Raw genomic sequence first — 17527 nt, forward strand, 5'->3', positions numbered from 1 at the left:
TTTTTTTTTAATGTTTATTTATCTATTTTGAGAGAGATAGAGGGATAGGAAGAAAGAGAATCCCAAGCAGGCTCCACATTGTCAGGACAGAGCCTGACATAGGGCTCAAACTCATGATCTGGGAGATCGTGACCTGAGCTGAAATCAAGAGTTGGACCCTTAACCAACTGAGCCACCCAGGTGTCCCCAGTTTCATTCTTCTCCATGTTGCTCTCCAATTTTCCCAGCACCATTTGTTGAGAGAATATCTTTTTCCCATTGGCTATTCATTTCTCCTTTGTCAAAGATTAATTGACCATATAATTGTGGGTTTATTTCTGGGTTTTCTGTTTTGTTCCATTGATCAATATGTCTATTTTTATGCCTGTGCCCCACTGTTACAATTACTATACCTTTGTAATATAACTTGAAGTCTGGAATTGTGTTACCTCCCGTTTTGTTTTTATTTTTCAAGATTGCTTTGACTATTCAGGGTCATTTGTGGTTCAATACAAATTTTATGATTATTTGTTCTAGTTCTGTGAAAAATGCTGTTGGTATTTTAATAGGGATTACATTAAATTTGTAGATTGCTTTGGGTAATATAGACATCAACACTATATGTACTTCCTATTCATGAGCATAGAACATCTTTCCATTTCTTTGCATCATCTTGAATTTCTTTCATCAGTGTTGTATGGTTTTCAAAGTATAAGTCTTTCACATCTTTGGCTAAGTTTATACCTAGGTATTTTATTGGTTTTGGTGCAGCAGGTTCAGTACACACAAAACAGTCAATGTGATATATCAATAAGAAAAAGGATAAAAAACATTTCAATAGATACAGGAAAAGCATTTGACAGAGTACAATATCCATTCATGATAAAATCCCTCAACAAAGTAGGTCTAGAGGGAACATAACCTCAACATAAAAAAGGCCTTTTGTGAAAAACCTACAGCTAACATCATACTCAGTGGTGAAAAACTGAGAGCTTTTCCCCTAAGGTCAGGAACAAGACAAAAATGTCCACTCTCACCACTTTTATTCAGCATAGTACTGGAAGTCCTAACCACAGCAGTTGGATAACAAAAAGAAATAACAAAGATCCACACTGGTAGGGAAGAAATAAAACTTTCAGTATTTGCAGGTGACATGATACTATATATAGAAAACCCTAAAGATTCCAAGAAACTACTAGAACTAATAAATGAATTCAGTAAAGTAGCAGGATACAAAATCAACGTACAGAAATCTGTTGCAATTCTATACCCTAATATGAAGCAGCAGAAAGTGAAATTAAGAAAAAATCTGATTTACAGTTGCATCAAAAACACTCATAAATATTTTTATGTAAGATCAGGTGTGTGAGTTTTTCTGTAATTAAGAAAATCAGTGTGTTAGGAGCATCTAGGTGTCTCAGTTGGTTAAGTGTCTGATCCTTGATTTGCCTCAGGTCATGAGTTCACAATTAGTGAGTTCGTGCTCCAGCTCTGTGCTGACAGTGTAGAGCCTGCTTGCAATTCTCTCTTCCTCTTTCTCTGTCCCACTCCCTGCCCCCTTGCATGCATGCATGCTCGCTCTCTCTCTCTCAAAAATAAACTTAAAAAAAGAGAAAAGCAGCGTGTTGTAAACATGAGTGCTTAAACATTTGTTGAATCGATGCATACACTTTAAGTCAATGAATAGTATTCTTCCGTATGAATATATTATAGTTCATTTAATTTCCTCTTAGATGTATCAGTTTCATTTTTTTGTTATTAAAAGCAATACCACATTAAATATCCTGATAGCTTAAAACCTATAATGAATCATAGCTGTGAATACAACTATATGCTGAGTGCTGTGAATCCTAGCAAACCATCAAACCTGGGGATGATTTGGGGGACTCCCAACACAAGTGATAACCTTAATACTGGCAAGAGGTTATTGTAATAGGACAGTGACATGATGAAAATAATGCTTTATACCTTTTAGAGTTAGAAGGACTTTTAATTCTAGAACCCAATTCCTTCTCTTTCTTAGGGATACCAAAGAGATCGAGTGGTATTAGGATGGTAGCAGTGTTCAAGGTGGATCCATAGGTGTAGAAAGGAGACTGCTTTAGGTGACTTTTGCAATAATTTAACTTTGAGATGAAAAAAGGCTTTGCTTAGGTAATGGCATTTAGAATAAAGACCTTAAAGTGAAACAAAAAGAAATGACAGGGCTTCCTATTATGACAAAGGTTTAAGGAGAGAAGAGAAAAATGATACAAGAGGACTGCGTTCCATAAATTTTTTTGGTGTTTTCACTTGGTGACTAGTATTCTTCCTTTTTCAAAACTAGAGTTCTTTCAGAGCCTGTTTCCCTATTCCAGGCTGTAAGTGTTTTGTCTATTTTAGTGAGCAAATTATTTATCTTTTTTCTTTAGTAAATCTGAATAGGTATTTTAACCTTAATTAATACTCTCATTTGTATTTTCCCAAATTTCATTAATTTGTTCCCTTTTTTTCTGAGAATTACTTATTCCATGTTGTTTTGCCTGGTCTCCAGGAAGTAAATTTATGATATTTAGCCTTCTGAGAAGCATTATGGTAAAATGGAGCAAAGGCTTTGATGTCCAGACAGACCTGGATTCTACTGTCGCTTTTATTAGCTGTATGTACTCAGCAAGTTAAGGAACATCTCTGAGCTTTATTTGTCTCTAAAATAAAATTGTTATACTTACACGCAAGATTGTTGAGAGAAAATATAATTCTTTCTAAAGCACTTAGGCCTTAACAAACAGCTCTCATTAAATGCTCCTTATTGCTTATTCTTTGGAGAGTCCGTCACCAGAACTCTAAAGGAAACTGGTATGCACTAATTATAATTGCCTATCTTAAATCAGCCAGAAGAGGTCACTAGAAGATTGTATACCTGTGAATTCTGTTTTGTAAAGATGGCATTCTTCGGTGAAAGAGAATGAAATTACCACAATTTGCATTTTTTGCCTTGCTTCCCTCCTCTTTCCCTTTCGTCCCCAATTTCTTCTGTCTGTGCTAATGTTTCTTAAACTTAATACACTAATCACTTGGGAATCTTGTAAAATGCAAGTTCTGATAATAAATTGAGGTGGGACCTTGGATTCAAGATTCCTAACAAGCTTGTAGGTGATGCCAGTGCTTCTTGTCCTTGGGTCACACTTTGAGTAGTAGCCAATGTCTAGTGGTTTTTAACATTAAAGCCATTCAATGAGTGGTATATCACTAGATAGCTTCCTGCTTTTCTTCCGTTTAATGCAGGTGGTAGAGGACATATTGTAAGCTTCAGTGTACCTCAGTGTCACTTGTGGGTCAATAGGCACAACCACTCTTTCTCATTCTCTTCCTAGGGGCCAGCCTATCATTTAAGGTTATTTTTCCCTGTTTTTAGCCCATCCTCCCTAGCCCTAGGCAACCTGTAAACTATGGTTTTGCCTTTTCTGGGCATTTCATATAAATGGAATCTTAAAATATGTGGCCTTTTGTGACAAGATTCTTTTATTTACCATAATGTTGTCAGGGTTCATCCATGTTGTAGCATATCAGCACTTCATTCCTTTTTATTGCCAAGTAACATTCCAGCATATGGATATATGCCACTTTTTCTTTATCATTTCATCACTTGGTGGACACTTGAGTTATTTCTACTTTTTGGCTGTTGTGAATAATGTTGCTATAAATAAATGTATAAATCTTCGTGTGAATATGTCTTTACTTGTCTAACAGGTTAAATTGTTGGGTCATATCATACTTATGTTCAGTTGTTTGGAGAACTGCCAAATTGTTATCCAACACACTGTACCATTTTACTTTCTTACTAGCAATATATGCAGATGCCAGTTTTTCCACATTCTTATCAACACTTATGTGCCTTTTAAGCTAGCCTAGATCCTAGTGGGTAAAAAGTAATATTTTATTGTGGTTTAACTTGGTTTAGATATACAAATGTGTATGGTGTATTTTATTTTAATATAGCTGAGAATATAGTGGTAGAAAAGAATTGAATAACTATTTCCCACTTATTCCCCTAGTTTGCACGAGCTAATATGCTATGCTTTTGCAATTGTTATATTTCAATAAAATTTTATGTAGGATCACATTCTTGTTCTATTGAGCAAATATTTTAAACAAGCTTTATATTGAATCCATTTATAACTCACAGTTGAACTAAGAATTATTTTGTTAGCATTCTTCAAGTTAGGGACATTTTTATAAATTGGTGTTTAAGAAATGCCTTTAGTGCTCTTATTTAGAGCTTTCTAAGTATCTTCTTAGATGTGATCTTCTGCAGGGCACTCACTAAATTAAAATGGGGTAAGGTATAGTGGAAAGAGCATAGAATTTTTAATCAAAGGTATAAGACTGTTTGAATGGTTATTTTGTCTCTTCCCAGGGTACAACTTGATTGGAGGGAAGTGTTGACTTAACTAAATTTAGTTTTCTCATTTATAAATAATGAAAATAGTACTTCATGGGACTATTGTAAGGACTAAATGGAAAAGCACGTTTTGAACCCTAATGTGCTTCTTCACATGTGCTCAATATAAATGTAAATTTCTTATTCCTCTTTCTGTTGCATCTTATTAGCACTATATAAACTTTCTATATCCCTAATGTTAATGATTGTAAATTTAAAAAGACACAGTACAACTTCTAAGGCTATTACTCTAAGGACCATTAACAAGATGTCAAATTATATTTATACACAAGCACATATACACAGACATAAATATAGATACTTTAAAGTAGTTACAGCTTTGGGGCGCCTAGCTGACTCAGTTGGTAGAGCATGTGACTCTTTTAAAATTTTTCTTTTTTTTCTTTTTTCTTTTTTTTTTTTTTTTTTTGAGATAGAGCGTGAGCAGGGAAGGGGCAGAGAGAGAGGGAAACACCAAATCAGAAGCAGGCTCCAGGCTCTGAGTTGTCAGCACAGAGCCTGACACGGGGCTCAAACCCACGAAGTATGAGATCATGACCTGAGCTGAAGTCAGATGCTTAACTGACTGAGCCACCCAGGTACCCCAAGCATGTGATTCTTAATCTTGGGGTCGTGAGTTGGAGCCCCGCATTGGAGGTAGAGTTTACTTTAAAAAAAATTTTTATATTTAGAACATTTTCAATTTTGAGATAGAGGAGCCTCTTAACCAAGTGGACACCTAGAAAGACATACCTATTTGACTATATTAAAATTTTTAAATGACCACATCAAAATTCATAGATATTTGAAAAATGCTTGCAAAATGAGCATCAGACAGAAAGTTATTTTTTATAATGAAGAAATGATACAAGTTAACCGGCAGGGGAGAAAACAAAACCAACTGAAACATCAGACAAAAGGGTATGAGTAAGCAATCCACAGAATATGGAATATCCATAGAATTGTATGAATTAAAAAAAAAAAATCTATAGTAGCTATTGTACCAGGCTCATTCATTGCTAGGGAATGTGTGAATTGGTAGAGCCTATTTGAAAAACAATCATACAGTATCCTTTAATATTCAAGTAATAAACCTTTTAACTCAGTAGGGCCACTCCTAATAATGAGAAAAATACGTCTGTAAATAAGGATATGTATTCAAGGTTGTTTATAACACCGTTGTGTTATTGCTTCTTGGCCTTTTGGCTAAGATCAAGTGTAGTATATGTTCTTATCAGTTTGTAACACCATTGTGTTGTTTATAGTGGCAAAAAAAAAAAAAAGTCTGGTAATGAATAGTTACCTAAGTCTTAGTAAACCTACACTGGTTTACAACCAGTTGAGAACTTTGCAACCATTGAGAAGAATGAATTAGAGGTATTCCAGTTGATTTTTTTAGGCATTTTCATTAGGTATTGTGGAATAAGAGAACTAAGAAGCAGAAGAGTCTGTAAGATGACAATATTTGGTAAAACAGTGGCAGTTCCCTGTGTGTTTATTTCTATATATTTTTGTAGATTATTAAGCATGGAGATATTTGTGGAAGAATACATATATATAAACATAGGTTATATTGCAGAGTAGAGTGAATAAAGCAAAATGGAAGAAAAAGTGTACGTGATATGAAAACATTTATTAACACAATATAGATGTGTATATAAAAGAAAAATATATAGAAAGCAAATTTACTTGTATATTATCACAAAAAGATGGTGAAGAGTTAAGAAAAAAAATTTTTAATCCACATAGGCAATTTAATGATAAAAATTCCATAGTTCACACTGAGGAAAGAAAAGTTCTCTTGTTAAAAACTGGTACAGAATATTCCAAATCAGAAATTTTGAAAGTTGATTTTTAAAAATTGAATATTGATTTTAGTTGTCTGTAATACAGCTTTGCTTGTATTTTAGGAAGCTGCAGATGATGGACATAAAAACAACCTTCTTCCTCAGATTATTCAGTGTTTTGCGTGTCCAAATTGCTTCCTTCTTTTTAGCAGCAAGGATGCGTGTTTGAAGCATATGTCTGGAAAGAATCATTTCCATCAGAATTTTAAACTGAGTGGTATGTTAATACTCTGTTCTGAAAATTATTAAAGTACTTTAATCTTTGGTGATTTACCATACTTCTCAGATAATTCTTGAGGTAACTTATCCTCACATTGGATTGGAAACATGAAAGTGAAAGATTGTCTTAATTTTTGTTTTTCAAAAAAGATTCTCAACATTGATCTGTACCAGCAGTAAGGTTTAGTTACTTTGAGGAATGAAGAGAAACTTGGAAAGAAAACATTTCTTTATGTAATAAATATAAAAAATAATTTTTGATGTAATAATAATTTTTATATGTCCATAATATCTGGGAAGTTGGGTGTTTCTCTGCATTAAAGGTTCAGATTTTGAGCATGAGTTCAGCATCCTTTGTACTTACGGCTGGAAAATGACTTCTCTTAGTTTTTTAGCACAACAATCTTTTACATATTCCAGCCAATGTTGAGAAAGGCAAAGGGGAGGAAGGTTGGGTTGCTATCTGCTTAAATCTTTGCAAGTTATAGTGTATTTTGTCTTTCAGATGACAAGGGAATAGCACAGCCAATATCATTTCCATCTTTTGCAAAGAAACTTCTGATCTCTCTCTGCAAAGATGTCCCATTTCAAGTTAAGTGTGTGGCCTGCCACCAGACACTACGTTCTCACATGGAGCTCACTGCCCACTTCAGGTTTGTACAGGTCTAGTCAGGCTGTAAGGGAATCCTGCCCAAGAAGCTCTTTACCAGCAGGAGGATTCAATAGGATGTTTTTCTATTTCATGTTCCTCTGCTTTTAAAATGAGATTACATATTAGTCTGGAAATTAATCAAATTTAACATAATGAGAGAAGTTGAAGGTGTGGAAAAAGTGGATATATTGATATTGCTGTGAATGTAAAACCAACAGTTCTATTTGTGTTTTTCTCTGTATGTTTGTGAAGAGTGTGTGTATGGGGGGAGGAGTGGGTTAACTTACCTTTAAGTGTGACTTGCTTTTAAGTCAACCAGAATGGAAAGTATAATATACATATGAAAATTAAATTTCAGTGAAAGACCAAATTTATCAAATAATCAAGTGTGATTTTTTTTTGTCTTTGCAATGGAAATTATCAAGCAATGTACAACCCCAGTATACCTTTTACCCAGCTTTAGGATTTAGCAACACATGGCAGTCGTGTTCATTTATATTCTCACCCCCCTGCAAGTTATTATTTTGCGGTAAATCATGTCATTCTGTCTGTAAATACTTCTATATATAACTATAAATGATAAGGACTCCTTTTTTTAAAAAAAATCCTATAATACCATTATCACAACTTAAAAAACTGGTATTTTTAATAGCATCAAATACCTAATCAGTTATAAAATTTCCCTGATTATCTCATAAAGTTTTTTGTTTTACATTTGGTTTCTTGGAATCATGATCCAATCAGTCTGTACATATTTTCTATTTAGGTGCTCTGTCTCTTAGGTCTCTGTTTTCCTGTTATATCATTAAAATATATTAAAAGTTCGTATCTACTAAATTGCATTCATTTAAATAGAACAATTATTTTCACAAACCTTCGAGTAAAATATGTTCTCAATAAACAAGGCAGTAGAATATAATTACTCTGTATATACCCAGTGTAACTACTAAGGTTAGCAGTCCTGGTTCTGACTTATATTTCGTGAGTTCAAATCCTGGTTCTACCTGTTATTTTTATTCTTAATGTTTTATTATGTAAAATTTCAACTGTATGAAGTCAGCAGAATAGTCTAGCGAACCTCCATTTACCCATTTTATTCTATACATCTTTATGCTCCTTATTCCCCTTATTTTTTTTAAAGTTTATTTAACCTGAGAGAGAGAGTGTGTGTGTGTGCACCAGCAGGGGAGAAGCAGAGAGAGAGAGAGAATCCCAAGCAGGCTCTGCACTGCCAGCACAGAGCCTGATGCAAGGCTCAAACTGACAACTTAAGAGATCATGATCTGATCTGAAATTGGACGCTTAACTGACTGAGCCACCGAGGCGCCCCAGCCCCTTAATTATTTTTAAAAGTTCTTTGTTTTTGAAATACAAATTAAATTAATCACAGCGTACACATCTTAACTTTTATGATTTTGACATAAAATCACAGATAGATACCTACATCTGTTAACCTATGCTTTTATCATAATATGTTACCTGTCTGTGGAAAGTTCCATTGTGTCCCTTTCCAGTCATTTCCCACCCTCTTACCCTGCTTGCCCTAGATATTTTTTCCACCTTGCATTGGCTTCATCTCCTTGAGAACTTCATGTAATTGAAATCATGTAGTATGTACTCTCCTGTATTTGTCATAATATCTGCAAGATACACCTATGTTGATTAGTACATTGTTCCTCTTTATTGGTGAGTAGTATTTTATTATGTGAACTTAGCACAATTTGTTTATTCATTCTCCTGATGATGGACATTTGGATTTAAAGTTTTTAGCTATCATAAATAAAGCCACTGTATATATTTTGTACAAGTCTTTTATGGACATATGTTTTCATTCCTCTTGGATTAATATCTAGGAGTGGAATAGCTGGATTAAAGAGTAAGTGTATATTTAATTTTATAAGAAACTACTACATACTTTCCCAAAGTGTTTGTACCAACAAGGTATGAGAGTTCCAGTTTCTCTGCATCCTTGCCAAGGTTTGGTATCGCCAGTCTTTCATTTTAGCTGTTCTTTGAGTGCCTCTTTGTGGTTTTAATCTGCATTTCCCTGATAAACAATGATGTTGGGCACTTTTTCATGTGCTTATGGGTGATTCATTTATCTTTTTTTGTGAAATGTCTGTTCAAGTATTTTGCTAGTTTAAAGATTGGATTGTTTGCTTTTTTCATAGTGAATTGGAATTCTTGATATATTCTAGATGTAAATATTTTGTCAGAAATATGTGACTATATTCTGTCCCAGTCTAGACTTTGCTATCATATTAATTATGTCTTTTGTGGCTGTCCATCCTCTTTCCTGAGTATCCTTTGCTTATTCTTCAGGAATATATTTTGTTTACTTCAACTTTTATGAATGTCAGCTTTTTTAAAGCTTTTTGGTTTTTTTAGCGTTTATGTTTATTTCTATAATTTGTCTCAAAACAAATTTTTGCTGATCTTTGAAACCACCAGCATTTGACTTTACTGATGATTCTCTGCTTTTTGCCCATTTTTTACTTTGTTGATTTCTGCTCTTTAAACTTTGGGTTTATGGGGCACCTGTGTGGCTCAGTTGGTTAAGCGTCTGCATTCGGCTCAGGTCATGATCTCATGGCTTGTGAGTTTGAGCCCCACGTTGGGCTCTGTGCTGACAGCTCAGAGCCTGGAGCCTGCCTTGGATTCTGTCTCTGTCTCTGTCTCTGTCTCTCTCTCTCTCTCTCTGTCTCTCGCTCTGTCTCTCTCTCTGTCTCTGCCCCTCCCCCATTCACGCTTTGTCTCTCAAAAAAATAAACATTTAAAAAAATTAAACTTTGGGTTTAATTTGCTTATGTTTTTCTAGCTTCCTATAGTAGAAGCTTAGATTGACTTTGGACCTTCTTTTTCTGTATAAACATTTAAAGTTATAAGTTTTCCTCTAAGCATTGAATTACCCTTAGATTTTGATAGGTTGTTTTCTTTTTCACTTATTTAAAAATATTTTTCCTTTTCCCTTTTAATTTCTCCTTTGACCCATAGATTTAGTAGAAATTTGTTGTTTAATTTCTAAGGATTAGGGATTCAATTTCCAAATATTTGTATGAATTTTTTTGATCCTTTGATTCTAGTTTTACTGTTCTGTACATGGATTAGAAACAGACAAAATATAGGTAATACTCAGGTACTCTGAGGTAAAATTATTCTGTAACCTGCATTTTTATTGAAAAATATCTTTTAGTGCTTTTTGTATACATTGTTTATAATTCCTATAAAAAGCAGAGATACTGTATTTAGAAAGTACTTACAAAAGAGGTTTTTTTCATCTAATTTAGAGTTCGTTGTCGAAATGCTGGTCCTGTAGCTTTGGCTGAGAAGAGCATTGCCCAAGTTGCAGAAAAATTCGTATTAAGAGGTTACTGTCCAAATTGCAACCAAGTCTTTGCGGATGAAACCAGTACCCGAAATCACAAGCAGAATTCAGGGCACAAAGTCCGAGTCATTACCTCAATGGAAGAATCAGTCTTACTTTATTGCCATAGCAGTGAAGGGAACAAACCTTCTTCTGACTTGAATCTCTTGCTAGATCGATCAAAATTTTCATCACTTAAAAGAACCATGTCTGTTCAAGAATCTAACTCACAAGATTGCACCACTGTTCCAAAAAAGAAGATGAATTTAGAAGGTAAAAGCCATGAAGGTACAGTTTGTGTTCAGAAAGAAAAGTCATTTGTTAAAACCTGGTTTTGTGAATGCCATCAACAATTCCTAAGTGAAGATGCAGTAGAAAAACATGTTTTCTCAGCAAACACAATGTGTTATAAGTGTGTGGTCTGTGGAAAGGTATGTGAAGATTCAGGGGTCATCCGTTTACATATGAGCCGGATTCATGGAGGGGCACATTTAAATAACTTTCTTTTCTGGTGTCGGACATGCAAAAAGGAGTTAACAAGAAAAGAGACTATCATGGCACATGTGACTGAATTTCATAATGGACACAGATATTTTTATGAGACGGATGAGGTAGAAGGTGAAACTTTGCCAACATCCTCTGCAACATTGGTGAGTAATTTGACTGCTAAGAATCCTTCTTCAACTATTACTATTATTGATCATTCTCCAGCAAATAGTCCTCCAAGGGGTAAATGGCAGTGCCGAATTTGTGAAGATATGTTTGATTCCCAGGACTGTGTAAAACAGCATTGCATGTCTTTAGCAAGTCACCAGTTTCATAGATACAGCTGTGCCCATTGCAAAAAGACTTTTCACAAGGTTGAAACACTGTACCGACATTGCCAAGATGAGCATAACAATGAGATAAAAGTTAAGTACTTCTGTGGGCTTTGTGATCTTACCTTTAATGTGGAAGAAGCATTTTTAAGTCATTATAAGGAGCACCACAGCACAGATTATGTGTTTGTGTCAGAAAAAACTGAAACTTCAATTAAAACTGAGAATGATTTTCCAGTAACAGAGACCAGTAACCTGTTAACCTGTGGTTGCCGTGAGAGTTACATCTGTAAAGTTAACAGAAAGGAAGATTATGGTAGATGTCTCCAAATCATGCTGGATAAAGGTAAACTGTGGTTTCGCTGCACCTTGTGTTCAGCAACAGCACAGAATGTAACTGACATCAATACTCACATCCATGAAGTGCACAGAGAAGAAAAGAGTGAGGAGGAAAAGGAGCAACGGTATGTCATCAAGTGTGGCACTTGCACCAAAGTGTTTCACGATCCTGAGAGTGCTCAGCAGCACTTCCATAGAAAACACTGCTTTTTACGGAAACCCAGTGTGGCTCATTTCGGATCTGAGAAAACAAGCCTGTACAAGTTTGCTGCCAGTGCCTCACGTCCAGAGAGAAAACTAAAACAGGCAGTAAGCCATCCAAAAAATTCAGAGATGGAGAAGGGAGCCGAGAATGACCTAAGCTGTCAGAATATAGGTATGGCATTACAACTCTAATGTCTGTGCAGATTTCACATACTGATAGAGAAACATACATGTATTGTAGCCATCCTTGTTTTTAAATTTATTTATTTTGAGAGTGTCCACACAAGCGGGGAGGAGGCAGAGAGAAAATCCCAAGCAGGCCCTGCACTGTCAGTGCAGAGCCCAATACAGGGCTGCATCTCACTAATCCATGAGATCATGACCTGAGCCCAAATCAAGAGTTGACACTTGGGGCACCTGGGTGGCTCAGTCGGTTGAGTGTCCAACTTCAGCTCAGGTCGTGATCTCACAGTTCATGAGTTCAAGCCCCGCATCAGGCTCTGTGTGCAGACAGCTCGGAGCCTGGAGCCACCTTCAGATTCTGTGTCTTCCTCTCTCTCTGCCCTACCCAGTCTCACTCCCTCTGTCAAAAATAAACAAACATTAAAAAAAAAAGGGGGGTTGACATTTCACCGAATGGGCCACCCGGGTGCACCTGTGGCCATCATTTTTGTGAAAGCTAATGATGATTCAGTTTGAAGTAAGAAACATGGTGGGATGATACAGTAATCATTATAGCATATACTTTTGGGGGATATGTATTCCTAAATACAAATACATACTAGTATTTAAATATTCATTTAACTACTCTAAACTTAAGGGGACAAAGAGTATATATTAGATTTAAACACTATTTAAGATAACATTGTCTTTTATAAGAAGCATGGGAATTTTGAGAGATGAAGAAAATTGATAGTCTTTCTGAAAGTCAGATTTAAAATTTATATATATATATTTATATATATAAATAAAATTTATATATATATTTATATATATTATATATATAAATGTTATCCTTAACATTTAGATTCTTCTTATCATTTAGAAGGTTCATTAAGAAGATAAATCCAGTGAACTCTTTGTGTTTATATTTTGACTTTATTCTTTTGTTGTTGGAAAATTCTTTTTTTTTATTTAATTAAACTTGTTTTTTTATTCCAGTATAGTTAACATAGTGTTATATTCATTTCAGGTGTACAGTATAGTGATTGAACAGTTCTATACAGAACTCGGTGCTTATCATGATAAGTGTACTGTTAATCCCCTCACCTATTTCACTCATCCTCCCCATCCACCTCCCCTCTGATAACCACTAGTTTTCTATATTCAGAGTCTGATTTTTGTCTTTTTTTTTGTTTGGTTGGTTTCTTAAATTACACATGAGTGAAATCGTATGGTACTTGTCTTTCTCTGACTGACTTATTTCCCTTAGTATTATACTGTCTAGATCCATACATGTTGCAAATGGCAAGATTTCATTCTCTTTTATGGCTAATATTCCATTGTATATATACACCACATCTTCTTTATCCATTCATCTATCCGTGGACACTTGGGTTGTATTTATAAGTTGGCTATTGTAAATACTGCAGTAAACATAGGGGTCCATATATCTTTTTGAATTAGTGTTTTCATATTCTTCAGATAGTTAGTAGTGGAATTACTGGATCATATGGTAATTCTATTTTTAATTTTTCAAAGAATCTCCATATTTTCCATTGTGGCTGTACCAGTTTGCATTGCCACCAACAGTGTATGAGGGTTCCTTTTTCTCCACATCCTCATATTTTGGCTTTATTCCGTAATTATGAGAAATCTTAATGTTCACTTCAGAATTTATATATTTTTGTTATGATTTTCTGGAAAGCAGAGCTTTTACTTAGACTTAAAATAGCAATTAGAAGTAGAGTTACAAATGGTAGCAGGAAACCAGGGAGAAAATTGAGGTATAGATCCCTTTGTACTTAATCTAGATAAGACTCCCTAAGTGTAGGTGTGCTGGGTGGCTTAGGTGCTGTCAACACAGAGCGAGCTTTGGATTCTTTCTCGCCCTCTCTCTCTGCCCCTCCCCCCTCAAAATAAATAAATAAACTTAAAAAAAAAAAGAGTAAGTCTAGAAGAGGACAATGGTTTTATTTTGTTTAGAAGTATAATTTGTCGTGGTTAGAATATAATTTTAAGTCCATATTCTTTTAAATAAATATGAGCTCTTGGTAAGTTACACAGTGTAGAGAGGGGACAATGAGGATATGTGAAAATTTTGGCTAAAATTTTTTTATAAACTATTTTTATGAACTACTGAGTTTATACAGGCTTGCTGTATATAGCATTTGTAGATCTTAGCATCATCTTTAGTCATGGCATGTTTTATGTAAGAAATGATTACATGACATACTATCAACTCATTCAGTTCTACTTTTAACAGTGAAGCAGTGATTACACTGTTTTTATGTTCTCTTGTGCTTTTCTCTTGTTCTCCCGATTACTTTTGGGAATTTATGTCGGTCTGTGTTTGATAGATGATTGTAGTATCTAAATCTACAATTACTAAGAATTAAAAAAAAATTTTTTTTCCTTAGTAATTTCTACACCCAGTGTGGGGCTTGAACTCACAGCTCCATGATCAAGAGTCACATGCTCCACTGACTGAGCTAGCCAGGGGCCCTTACAATTACTAAGAATTTTAAGACAAGATAAAAGAAGATAGGTGGCTTGGAAATGGGAGAGGATGGCAGTGCAGTATATTTGAGGGAGGCTGTATTAGATGGAGTAGAACCTAGTCATTTTAAAAATAATTTAAAATGTTAAGGTTTGCATTGGTACACTGGAAACTTTAAGGCCTTATCAAGATAGAAAATTATGAAAGAAGTGAAAGAGATGGGGAACAAGAGTTGGAGAATGGTGGAAGAAGAAAGAACTTAAGAGAACCAAGAAAGATGTGTTTATGGTAGGAGGTGCTGATGTGCCACCAGTACCTATTATGCACCACTTTATGGTAGAGGGTTGTCATTTATTTCATTTGTGCTCTGTAGGTTTTTAATCACATAGCTAGCAGGTTACTAATAAATCAGTCTAGATTGGGAAAAGAACATAATTCTGGTGGGGAGAAGTTCTTACCAGGTAACCTTGAAATTTTATTCTAATATATATATTTTAAATGTTTTTAGTTATTTTTGAGAGGTGAGGGAGCATGAGCAGGGGAGGGGCAGAAAGAGGGGGACAGAGGATCCAAAGCAGGCTCCAGGATGTCAGCATAGAGCCCAGTTCAGGGCTTAAACTTTCACAAACTGTGAGATCATGACCTGAGCCGAAGTTGGATGCTTAACTGACTGAGCCACCCAGGTGCCCCACCTTGAAATTTTATTTGATGGATGGTGCAAGCTTTTGGTTTTTCAGCCTTAAAACTTGGTCTTTTAGTTCTCCCAGTACATTGTTTTTTAATTATCATTTATTTTATTATTATTATTTTATTATATTTTATTATTATAAACAACTTTTAAAGAAAGTCTTAGCTATAACAGATTTGGTAATGATGGAAGTAATTTTGGAAGTGGCGGAAGCTATAATGATTTTGGCAGTTATAACAGTCTTCAAATTTGGGACCCATGAAAAGAGAAAAGAGACAGAAGCTCTGGCCCGTATGGTAGTACAGGCCAATACTTTGCCAGTCTACAAAACTAAGATGGCTATGGCAGTTCCAGCAGCAGCAGCAGCAGTAGCTATAGTAGTGGCAGATTTCAATTACTGCCAGGAAACAGCTTAGCAGGAGAGGAGAGCCAGAGAAGTGACAGGGAAGGTGTAAGTTACATGGATTTGTGGACTCAGACCAGCATATTGGTGGCAGAGCCTAGCTGCTACATACAAAGAAGACATGTTTTAGGCAATATTCATGTGTATGGGCAAAAAAAATGAGGACTGTATTTCTGACTAATTGTGTGACAGGTTTTTTTAATTTATTTTTTAAAAAAATTATTAATGTTTATTTTTGAGAGAGAGCAGTGTGCATGCAAGTGGGGGAGAGGCAGAGAGAGATGAAGACACAGAATCCAAAGCAGGCTCCAGGCTCTGAGCTGTCAGCACAGAGCCCAGTGCAGGGCTTGAATCCACAAGCCATGAGATCATGACCTGAGCCAAAGTTGGATGCTCAACCAACTGAGCCACCTCAGTTGTTTTTTGTTTTTGTTTTTGTTTTTTTTTTAATTAAAAAGAGAAAGACAGGCTTAGCATCAATGGCATGTATTTATAGAAAGAATAATAAAATTTTGGAAGTATTCAGAATATTTTTTTTCTGGTGTAAATATACTGTATCATGTATAGGTTTGGATCTCATGAAAAGGTTTAAGTAGAAATTAATAATATTCAAGATTAATATTTTTGCATATTCTCTAGTATCTTTTAAACTTGAGAAATTAAAGCGTTTTTAGCTAATTCTTACCAAATTCTTGTTAATGTTTCTCTTCTCAGATGAAGAAGTTGTTGAACTTCCAGATTTGGATTATCTGCGAACCATGACTCATATAGTCTTTGTAGACTTTGATAACTGGTCAAACTTTTTTGGTCATCTACCAGGGCATCTTAACCAAGGAACATTCATCTGGGGCTTTCAAGGTATGATTGATAAGGAAAACATCTGATACCTTCTCCTCTTTTCTCCATTAGAATATGTTCCACATTAAAAGGATTGCTCTTGAACCTTCTTGAATAGAACATACAAATGTAATTGCAATATTGTCACTTTGCCTTGTAGCTACTTTGCCAGAATATTTTTCTCTTTACATTTCTTTGTGGTGAATGTTAGCTCTCTTTGGTGACCTAAAGTTTGTGGATCTTTTGATACATATTGAAAAAACATTTACAGTACCTACAATGTGCCAGGTACTAATGCTTGGTATTAACCCATGCTTACTGATTATTATATTTATCTCCTTCTTAAAACATAAGGCAGGATGCATGAGAAGTTTATTTTTTCCAAAGTGTAAAGCTAATAAATAATAGAGTTAGCTTTTGAACTTGGACTGCTTGGCTACAGAACTAGTATGATTTTCAAATTGCCATAATTGCCTCTTCAGTTCATCCTTACTGAACTGAAGTTCATAAATACGCAACTTCATCTAAATATTTCTTTACAAACCATTGACCAAACAGGGAGAGAGATGACTATGATTTATGGAAGTTTAGTATAGTGAGCATCCAATAAACTTTATGTTTGATAGGCAACAGCATATAAGTGGATGATTTGGGGTGCCTGGGTGGCTCAGTTGACAGCTCAGGTCATGATCTCACGGTTCGTGGGATTGAACCCTGTGTTGGGCACTGCACTGACAGCATGTTGCCTGCTCGGGATTCTCTCTGTCCTTCCCCCCCACCTCACACTCTCTCTCTCTCTCAAAATAAGTAAATAAACATTTTAAAAATAATTTTAAAAAAACAAAGAGGAGGACTGGATTTAGGATAGAGACATACTGACCTCAAAAAAATTAAAAAAGAAACGTACTGACCTGGATAAATACTCTAGTACAACCTTTTAGTAAATTTAGCTTTGCTGATTGCCTATCATTTCTATCCACTGAATAGTCTTGACATATTTGTTAAAAACAAAACAAAACAAAATTAATGCTTACGTTTATATGGAATTATACCAGTCAGAGACTCCTTACACATAATTACTTTTGATTTTTCTTAACA

At 35.0% G+C, this 17527-nt stretch overlaps 1 protein-coding gene and 1 pseudogene across 7 annotated transcripts in view; both read left to right on the plus strand.

The window, feature by feature from the left end:
- Positions 1 to 17527, plus strand: part of ZNF451 (zinc finger protein 451) — an 88726-nt gene that overhangs the window by 46521 nt on the left and 24678 nt on the right. For all 7 annotated transcript variants that reach the window (XM_043591705.1, XM_043591708.1, XM_043591706.1 and 4 more), the window contains 4 exons: positions 6310 to 6463; positions 6971 to 7118; positions 10405 to 12014; positions 16307 to 16450. In XM_043591705.1, the coding sequence (XP_043447640.1) occupies positions 6310 to 6463; positions 6971 to 7118; positions 10405 to 12014; positions 16307 to 16450 (2056 nt within the window). The remainder of the gene's footprint in view (positions 1 to 6309; positions 6464 to 6970; positions 7119 to 10404; positions 12015 to 16306; positions 16451 to 17527) is intronic.
- Positions 5586 to 5722, plus strand: LOC122490727 (annotated as a pseudogene).

The sequence above is a fragment of the Prionailurus bengalensis genome, chromosome B2 (genome assembly GCF_016509475.1).
Source record: "Prionailurus bengalensis isolate Pbe53 chromosome B2, Fcat_Pben_1.1_paternal_pri, whole genome shotgun sequence".
Taxonomy (NCBI): domain Eukaryota; kingdom Metazoa; phylum Chordata; class Mammalia; order Carnivora; family Felidae; genus Prionailurus; species Prionailurus bengalensis.